At 31.2% G+C, this 10,607-nt stretch overlaps 2 protein-coding genes across 2 annotated transcripts; both read right to left on the reverse strand.

Annotated features, from left to right (window-relative positions):
• Nucleotides 1-206: 206 nt before the first annotated feature.
• LOC137826187 (phosphate transporter PHO1 homolog 9) lies at nt 207-5,639 on the reverse strand. The gene is made up of 13 exons (XM_068632072.2): nt 4,872-5,639; nt 4,389-4,713; nt 4,239-4,287; nt 4,082-4,153; nt 3,869-3,998; nt 3,479-3,599; nt 3,039-3,297; nt 2,771-2,875; nt 2,642-2,686; nt 2,062-2,211; nt 1,274-1,552; nt 1,038-1,177; nt 207-532 (listed from the first exon to the last, which is right to left on the reverse strand). The coding sequence occupies exons 1-13, from the start codon at nt 5,422-5,424 to the stop codon at nt 436-438; spliced, it is 2,325 nt and encodes a 774-aa protein (XP_068488173.1). The 5' UTR covers nt 5,425-5,639; the 3' UTR covers nt 207-435.
• Nucleotides 5,640-7,333: 1,694 nt separating this feature from the next.
• On the reverse strand, nt 7,334-9,625 carry LOC137823538 (transcription factor MYB1-like). The gene is made up of 2 exons (XM_090293596.1): nt 9,470-9,625; nt 7,334-7,763 (listed from the first exon to the last, which is right to left on the reverse strand). The coding sequence occupies exons 1-2, from the start codon at nt 9,499-9,501 to the stop codon at nt 7,334-7,336; spliced, it is 462 nt and encodes a 153-aa protein (XP_090149722.1). The 5' UTR covers nt 9,502-9,625.
• Between the last annotated feature and the right edge of the window lie 982 nt (nt 9,626-10,607).

The raw sequence follows: 10,607 nt of genomic DNA on the forward strand, positions 1-10,607 counted from the left end.
TTTTATTTAGAGGGAACTTGAATCTATCTCCTTGATTTCAATTTTTTTTGATATAATATTGTAGAGAGATAATAAAAGGGAATAAAAAATGCTCTTGACAATTATGATAGAAATGATAAATGAATAAATTGAAGGAAAACTGTGATGTTTTTTTGTTGTTGTAAGATTTGTTAAAATTGTTTTATTCATTTAATATAATAGGACACATCTCTGTTAATAAAATTACATGAATATTTTATATAATATATGTTTATATTTTGTCTACTATTATGTTTATACATGAATATTTTATAACTTCCTCTGCAGAAAATGTGCACACTGGTCAAAATTGATAATGTATTAACCCAACATTCGTATTTTGAATGGACCAAGCCAAAATTGGGAGTTATAAAAGTGATTTGTGTTTTACAAAGGTGAAACCAAATCTTGACACTGTCATGATTCGCTCTCTTCATCTTCATAATTAAAAGGCAGAGGTACTGATTTGAATGCTCGGTAGTTCCCAACATTGTTCAAGTGTTCATTCTCCAACCTGTTCAGTGTTCACATTAAAACAATCATCTTATTAGCTAAGTAACAATAACTACATGATTAATGAGTTTATAGTACAATGGATTGTAAAACATATTCATAATTTCACAATAAGCTGCCAAATTAAAAGGTGCCAATTCTCTGCTAACAAGAGAAATTGTTTCCTTTGCTAACAAATTCCATATGCTAATGCATGAATTTCAGCTATTGAGCATTATGAAGTTCTGCTTTTTGCAGATACTATATTGGAAATTTCAGGTCACCAAGAAATCAAAGCAACAATTTATAATTTACCTAGTGAGGGTAAATTTCACTTTATAATTTATAAGTCGATTTTATAAGTCAGTTTGAATCTCTTCTTCTTAGATATATCAGGTTTCATGCATAAATCCCATGTTTTGTTAGTGAAAATGCAATCATGACCAATACCAGCATGCACTTCCATACAAATTCACATTCTGCTACATTGCTAGTAATGCTTTTGAATTGAACACAACAGAGTATACCTGAAAAAATTCCAAATACCACGGCGAAGGATCTCCAAGCATGCTACAAGAGCAGTCAAAGCTGTTTTATGCAGAAAAGGAGCTTCCGTAATGCCTAAAACAGATTGCATCCATACAAGTCGCAATACAACATTCAACACCTGAAAAGTTATTCATATTTGCAAAAGTCAACAATAACCAACACAACAGAGAAGAGTATATGATGTATACATAGTTGAAACTTAATAATAACTTACCATAGCAGCAAAATATACACTTTTGTTTGGTACAGAGAGTTTTTCTCTCAACCATGGATTTTTTGAATTTCTTCTAAGCAAACCCCAGTCTATGACAACATCCCAATATGTATTAAAAATCGTTGCAATGCTTGAAGAAATTGCAGCCAGAATTTTCCAAACGATTCCTTTATGGAACTCATTAGTAGTCCTCATCACAAGTGCTACTATTGTTGAGATGTACTTTAGCCCATTCAGACCGTGCATCGTATTTCTTTCTTCAAGTAAGCGTCGAAAGCACTTCAAATAATAACTATAATATTAGATTCAATACAATTACAATACAACCCAATGATTCAAAATGGAAACTTTCTAACACATATTTCACACACCCCTCAATGTGATATGAGATCTAAAACAAACTTAAAAACATGGTAGAAGAGTTTAGCAGAAAAGAAACTCCTGGTAAAAATATCCTTCATGAGGGGAAACTTTTGTATCACATTTTTTTGTAGAGGATAATCAAATTACATATTTTATAATCCATATTTTCATCACAGTTAACATTTTTTAACTTTCTCAAAATGAAAATAAAGTGTATATAATTTGGTCCCTGTTTTTATCTGTGCAAATTAGTCTTTCCAAGGATGAAATTGTTTGAGTCGACAAACTTGGTAGGGTACATTTGTTAGCAAGTTGACACTTCTAGGTACTAATTTGTATAAGCAACATAACTTGCCACTTTAGGGATCAAATTGTATGTAAACTAAAACATGAAAGATGCTTTTTTAAGTCTATCAAGTTCATACCTGGAGACAGCGGATCCAGAACGGAATAATAGCTACAATTAAATAAAATGCCCTGTAGACATCACTTTTAAGGCACTTGTTTGACCTGGTCTTGATGTTTCCCCAGAAATAGTAGCAGACATAGAATTCCAAACTTCTAAAGGCTTGCACCTGAGACCAAAAAGAAGAGAAGCATTATTTTAATAGAAAATCTATAACAAATTAACCACTTGATATCTATTAGTGGAGGATCAAAATATGATGAAGCACAACAAAAAGATCTTGTGGTTATTCCACCTCAAACAAAAGAGATTATACATAAGAGTAAAAGTAGTGTATTAAGAAGTAAGTTGATGTGAAATTTCCAACACCCCTTGTTTCAAGGCATATACATATTGAACATGAGATTGGATATTTATGGATGGTCCGATAGCGGGTAACTTTGATTCCATAATAAGAAGTGAATTTAAGTCTAATTCAACCTCACAAAACCATGTTGTAAAGAGAGCTTTGTACGGACTTATATACTATAAATTGACCTTATCTTTCATATCCAACAAGTGATCAATGTTAAGCTTTAGTATGAGATATATTTATAGACCTGACTGGTAAGCTGGTCTGCCAAGAAATTTTCTGGGAGATTGACCTGAAAGCATAGATAAAATCAATATTACTCAGTAAGATTTTGACCAACAAGAAAAAGTGCTTTCTTGAAATTCTCTTTCTTTACCTTGTAAAGAGGAGCACAAACGCAATGAAATGCACATCGAATAAGGAAGAAGCGACTGGATTTATATATAAGGTTGAAGGGACAAAATGTGATGAGAAGCAGAACCTGTAATACAAATTCACTAGCTTATAGTCATATGCGTCCATGATCCAACAAAAAAAGACCATGAAATACAAACATGAATATCATCTGTTTAGGGAGAGTATTGTGTTTCAAATCACATAGACAATAAGATAATTAAGTTCACAAATGCTTTTCTTTAACTTACAATGACAAGGCCTAAAGGGACTAATTCTGTAAATGCTGAGAAACTTTTTGTTCTCTGTTCTATCTCCATGTCCAAGTTTGAGAGGACTGCAGCCAATGAGAGTACTGCAAGGCCAGAGCTAAGAAGAAAGACTTCTCTATATCCCAATTCTGTTCCTTCCTTGAAGCCAAATATAAAGGGGTAGTTGATTGTATAACGCCTCCAGAAGTATACATTTGCAGAGTACATGATCATATGCAAGACTAGGTATCCAAAGAGGCTGCAAAAGAACTGATGTTCATTAATCATGTTTCTTGACATCATTCTGCCAAAAGGGGCATACAACAAAGTAGTGGAACACCATCTAAGAACTTGAAATCATTAGTGGAATACCAGACGCTCACAGAAATATACATACACAGAACGATGCAACTGCATAATTCAAATTCAAATGAACTTACCTATAAAGAGGAAATATGTTGTCCATATATTTAGTACGTCCCGCGCTGTATAGAATATTTCTTACATGTATGAGTATAACAAGAGCCACAATGAGGGCAATTGAGCAGCCAGTAAATAACCCTGACATGTGATAAAGTAAGTGTCAGTGTGAAGTTAAACTGAAAAACGGTTTATTATCTCTAAACATAGTAACGAGGCATATTGCACGAATAGAAATTCTGTTGAGCATAATTAAATCAAGGGTTGTGTACATGAGAATCTCTGCGTTTAAACTTGTTACATGAACAAAACTAATAAATATCACCTTGATTATTTTTCAATGTTAACCATAACACAAATGCACCTCAAGATTTGCAACAATAATTTAAAATTCAACCACTTGCCCTTACCCAGTAAGAATGTGATTCTATGGCGCTCCTTCTTAGCAGTTGGTCTCAATGTGTTCATTCCTTTCCTGTGATTCCCATTTGCGAAGTGCTTAATGAAGGCGTGTTCAACCTTTACCATGAGCCTATTAACCTGTACAAAGCAGGATTTTGGGTTTAAAAGACAACTTTTGATTAATGGAAAGAATACAAAAGAATATGATTTTAGGATAGAACCTCATCTGAGCTTCCAACATATGAACTGTCCACCATCTTTAAGTAATCCTTTGATACATTCCTTGAACTGACCTGCAATGGTTTTAATTGGTAGTCAGATAAATGGCAAATATAAAACAATACAACCAATGATCCTCACTCAAATAATATAGCAGACCTTGTCATATTTCTTCATGATTTTTGAGAATGCCAACAAGTTTAAGAAACTGCATACCAATCAAGCATAAAGTTTAGCATTGTAAAACATGATCAAGCTCTCTTCAGTGTTCACTACTAAGTTAACAAAGGAAGGGGAAAACTATGTCACCTATAGCTTTTTAGAAGTCGAAGCCTACGATAGAATTCCTTTAAGGCTGTGCTCATTTGTTCCTCCGCTTTCGTGAGCTCTTTCCTGCTAAATGTTTGGTCAGGTTTTGAACTCGAAAGAAGCCCTTTTATGGTTGATATATGAGACTCTAGTGTGGTCATGGTCATCTTAACATGATCAAGGATCTCCACTGAAGCTGGTCTAAAGCCTTCCTCAGAAGTCTTAGAAGTGGTTTGTTTGTCGTAGTTTCCAGTTTCATTTTCCAAATGACTTTCATTGCTCAACTCAATTTCATGAATCACATCCATGTGCGCACGTGAGTGACCTTCAAAATGATTTTAAATCCGTTAGAATGTGACTCCTCAACATAAAAATTGTATGTTCATTGTATAAATCAGAAGAACATTTTAATCATTATCTTATTTCTTCATCTAGTGTTGTGGAGAAACGAAAATACAAAACAAAGAACATGTTCTGATTTACCAGGCCTGGCATCATTTATATGATCATTCATGGAAATTGAAATTGATCTGTCATTGCTAGCAACATTTCTGAACCCCACCTTATCCACCTTTATTCTTAAAGCAATCAAAGCATTCATTTGCTTAGTTAACTCCTCTGCCTCCTCAACCATTTCCTTCACCATTTTCTTGTAGAAATTATTGACCTTGTTAAACTCGCGATCAAGATTCTTGAAAAACACAAGATCTTGCTCTGCCCCTTCTTCAGAAGGCTTGAGGAACATGGTCTGGTACAAACCTTCTGAACCTTCACCCTCCTCAGCACGAACAAGTATAACTTCATCCTCACTCTTCTTTGGAGACCCTCTTTGTCTACCTGTAAGACCACTAAAGGCTCTATAGAGGGTTAACCTTCTCTTCAGTGATCCTTTTGGAGTGGATGCCATTGCTACCGACTCGTTCAACTCCATAAACCTTGATTTGTGTTTCAGAATGGTTTTGAGAGAGTTGTAATCCATGTATGCTTCTTCCCATTCTGCCACCATCTGTGAGAGAAATTCTTTCCCAAACTTCATCCTTTTTCCTGAGAAACTTCTCGTTCTTCCAAATCAACAAAAAGTAAAGAAGCTCAGAGAAACATCAATTCAGAGCTGCAATGAAGATAAGGTAGGATAAAAATTCAACTTGTATTGTTTCCATGTAATGGGTCATACTCATACAGCTTCAGAAATGAAACAAAAACCAAAGTTGGAAAGAAATGTGATAGAGAGATACCCACTAGTAACGCTTAAATTAATTAGTGTATTCAAATCTTAAATATATAGTTATTTGGAAGTAGAATTTCATCATCTCTAATAATTTTATTTGTTTCAAAAATAATTATGTCCCATAAAAAGTATTTATGTTCTTGTACATAAATAAATAAATAAATTAGATATTGAATTTTTTGTGTGCCTTGTTATATCACTTACCTACTTAAATCTTTTTGTCAATATCGTGATTACCATATACTTCCAACCTTCCTAACTAATTCATCATTCCATTTCAAATCTTGAACAAAAATTTGGTTTGTCGGTGTGAATATATAGGTTACTGTGAACAAAAAGAATCTGCATGTCCTACAATCACGGCGTGTACTGGTTTAACGTATATACCTCATGAAAATACGTCAAAGTGAAAATCTAATTATACTCTTCCTATGATGTTGGATTCATCTTTAAATTTACTACGTGACCATAATTGTTTTACACAACACTATATAAAATATAAGTTGTTTATGTGAGTTATGAGAAAAGCATGTTGTGATTGTTCACTAAGAAACAAAGTTTTGGCTGTTGACAACCTAAAGAGGAAATGGCTGTGGTTGTTTCAGTACTGGCACAAGCATAAAATGTTTCTGAAAGTGTGTTGTGGACCAACAACACCATCAACATCATCTTCCGCGTTTACTTTTCAGAAGGGTTTGATAAAGACATGTACACTAGTTGTGAAAACGTGTTTACTATTCAAACATGCTTCGGAAACTTTAATATTAAAATAATCATTGTAATGTTCACACTGCTGTTGATTTATATATAGAAGATATGAATCAGATGTAGTTTCTCCAATTTAAAGGATATTGGAAGATTGCATCCATTACAAAATATTCCAAATTTACACCAAATAATTACAGAAGGTGAAGAATTAATAGATCCAAGACCCTACCTCACCACACTAACGTATTTATATAGAATTAAATTCCAACTGTTATTATAAATTTCAATATTAAAAAAATTCAAAGTTTATGCAATTTTTATTTTCTATTAAATAAATAAAGTATTCAGGTATTATTGATTGATGGGTTCTTTTTTATTTACCGCCTAGCCTATCAAACTTCTTCATTTGTATTTTTCTATTTAAACGTACAAGGAACTATAAATTTATTAATTAGATGAATGGAATTTTTTCAATTTATTTTGTTCTAAGAATAAAAAATAAATATATTTTATAAGTTTTATCTTTCAATAAAAAATCGAATAAAATAAACAAAAATAAGAAAAAAAAATCTCACTCATAAATTATAACAAATTAAAATCACTCTTCTAGAAATATTAAATTTTTAATATTTTAAAGGAGAAAGTAATCCGAAGGGGACAAATATTGTTTGATTGACCTAATAAAGTTTCATTAGTTTTTTTTTTTGCATTTGCACGTGTTTGACATAGATGTTGATAGGAGGTTAATGCGTAGTTAGAGAAGAGTTTAAGTGATTTTTTATTTATTTTGTATAAGGATAGCATTACGATAAAAATCATATTTATTTATTCTTTCTTATCGATAATTTTTTTTATAAAATATAATTAAAATAAGATATTTTTTTTACATTTTATAAACTGATTTGTATACATTAACAAACAAAAGAATGAGTATGAGAAGAAGAATCCAAGGTTTCCTTCTTGTGCCAACACCACACACGTACATAAATATACAATATCTACATTTATACTAATTAACTCCTAGGTCAAGAAACATATCGCTCCAAGTTTCTGCTTCTGTAAGAAAGTGAGAATCAATTGAAGTAAGTTCTTGATTCCATAGTTCAAACACTCCATCTTTCTCTCCAGAGAAGCATGTATTGTTCACTGTAATATTATTCTCTCCCTTTTCATCTAAAAGAGTTTCCCACCAATTTGACGAAGAAGTTACACCTTGTTCACTAACACCAACTTTCGAACTATTTATAACGTTGCCTTGCAGTAACTTGGGGCAAGTTTTTGACAAAGCTTTTGGTACAGGCTTTATAACTTCATGGGGTTTCAATGTTGATTGCTTTACTTTGTTGTGAGTGTGTAATTTGCGTCGTGTGTAGGTGTTCCAGTAATTCTTCACATCATTTGAAGTTCTTCCTGGAAGTCTTCCTGCAATCAGAGACCACCTGCGCTCACCAATTATGTAAGCCTCCTCATATTCATAAATAAAATAACTTAGTCTTTTTCACAAAACAAAATAATTATATTTCTTTTACTTTTTAATTTGAAACTTGTTGGAGACACCGACTAGATATAATAACATTTAAGAGTATATAACTGAGTGTAAACCTCACTTTATAATCTGGTTTTTAAAGTTAAGTTAGACTTAAAATTTACTTTTTAATATGATATCAAAAGTATGTTTATTATGGATAAAGTTGTTGATCCTTCACAACATCTTTATTAGAGTTTATCCTAGAATTTATTGGACTTATCGTGTCACCCAATATTGAATCACTGTCGAATTATAAATATGTAGTTTCACGCAAGAGTTGAGGTCTCAACGTGAAAGGAGTGGGTTAGAATTTTATATCAACTCACTACAAGAAAATCATTAAATAGAAATCAATCTTAAAGACAAAAAAATAATTAGTTGTTATATTTACTAAATTAGATATCATATATCATTTTAAAAACTAAAAAAATTATTAATTTTTCAATTAATTTCTATTATTGATAAATAGTTTCTAAATTAGTATCTAATTAGCTACTAAGGTTTTTGCTACCAAATATATAATCTAAATAATTGGTAGTAAACCCTTGTTAGCTAATTAGATATCAATTTAAAAACTATTTATCAATAATATAAATCAATTTAAAAATCAATCATTTTTTTAGTCTCTAAAATAATATCTAATTTAGTTACTATAACAACTAATTATTTTTTAACTCTAAAATTAGTTTTTATCTATTAATTTTCTTGTAATGACTAAAAATAAAAATATTTAATAATATATAAGTGAGTACAAATCTCATTCTTTTATAAGATTTAGTTAGATTTAAAGTTATCTTTTTAATAAAATTAAAATAATGAGTAATTTTTTTACTTCACATTATATTTCGGTTAAATAATGTTGTGATTTTAATTTTTTAATTTTTATTTATCAATAAATAATAAAGTAAATAAAAAAAACATTTAAAAGATGAGTAATAATACACTGTTCTGTCAGGCATTACACCTTTCCCCAAAAATTGCCTACCACTAACATGATAGCAGTAGGCCTGAAAGTTCCTAACCATTCCCAAAATTCAGAATGCTATTCGTACTCTATCGTTTAAAATACATATTTTAAAGTAATTCCTACGTACCTCTAAATTTATTAAAATCTCAAAAAATTATAAGAGATATTTATAAAATAAGTGTGTTTAGAAAGAAAGAAAAAAAGTGTTTGAGAATGAATATCTGGAAAAAAGTATTCGTTTATTTGGTGGTCTCTGAATATCTGAATAACTCCTTTACAACATCGTCTGCAAATCAACTCACTTTTCTAATACACTTGAAATAGAAACTTGCTTTTCGAATAAACAGTTTAGTGAGTAGAATATAATCAAATCTAATACACTTCATAGTTCGATTCAAATTTCTTAAAATCTCAAAAATGATAAGAGATGGTTATAAAACAAGTGTGTTTAGAAAGATGTGTTTGAGAATATCTCGAAAAAATTATTCGTTTATTTGGTCGTCTCTGAATATCTGAATAACTCCTTTACAGCAAAAGAAACTTCCTTTTGGAATAAACAGTTATGCATATTTCAAATATCAATTATACGTCATATTTCTCATGAGGTATCACTACATACTACAATGAGTGTGAATATAACACATACAAACCTGTTTCCCAAAAGTTTATGCAATCTGATCATCAAATCAATTTCATCTTCACTAAAATCTCCTCGCTTTATATTTGGTTTTAAATAGTTCAACCATCTCAATCTACAACTCTTCCTGCATCTGTTCAACCCTACATACCAAACACAGCAACATTGGACTCATGTTTATTAACTTTTACGAGGATGTCTCAGTTATGTAATTGGATCATTGTGCAATGAACGAGAAATAATAAAACATTGGACTCATGTTTTGAAAAGCTCATCTTCAAATTTACTCCATGCCTCTTTTCTCATACCAGAGGATCCTTCCATGAGATCAGGTGCTTAGTTTTGCTAGATTTTTCAGTTGTATATATCTCCATTTCTTCATCCCTTTGAAGAAAGTATGATTAGATTACTTATAAACTGAGACACACGTATCTAACAATTTAAGGACAAAACGTATATCAGTTTATTGTCAAAACCACCAATTCAGACCCTGTCCAAACTCTGTTTAGAGAGTTCTTTGTCTAATAGAATGGTAATTAATGGTACATTACATTTAATGCTCCACGGCTATGGTAAATCTACTTAGCTAATTAATGATCGAGATGTTACTACAGATTAATTAAGGTTTTGGGACCAATATCTGTTCATTTTGACCAATTTTTATCCAATTAACCAGTCTTCAAAAAATGTTAGATTACTGATTAATGGACCAATCGTCATGGACCATTAGATGTAGTATATATATATATATATATATATATAGCTGCAAAGAGACGTAGCTGAAGCATCCATATTACAATTATATAAGATGTTATACTGTCTTGTCGGGAACTAACTCTTCTTTTTTAGAGAGTGTTTTCTTTTGTCTGTATTATGTTGTAGGTGTAAAACTTTGTTTCAATATGTATATTGTACTTAATATAAACTGATGTATGAAGAGGAAAATGAATATTTGGCACTACTTAACATCATCACAATGTGCTTCAGTTTGCTTTTCTTTTCATTTTTTGATAAAGTTAACTGTGATACTTTTTTATGATCAGCAAACTGTAGTGGCGTAGATCACAAGAAGTGTGAAATGCCAATGCCAATAGCTAACTGTGCTATGATACCTATAGTCTTGCATAGCATATGGTTGTCTCACTTTTTCA

Source organism: Phaseolus vulgaris, chromosome 8, assembly GCF_051622355.1.
Source record: "Phaseolus vulgaris cultivar YP4 chromosome 8, ASM5162235v1, whole genome shotgun sequence".
NCBI lineage: Eukaryota > Viridiplantae > Streptophyta > Magnoliopsida > Fabales > Fabaceae > Phaseolus > Phaseolus vulgaris.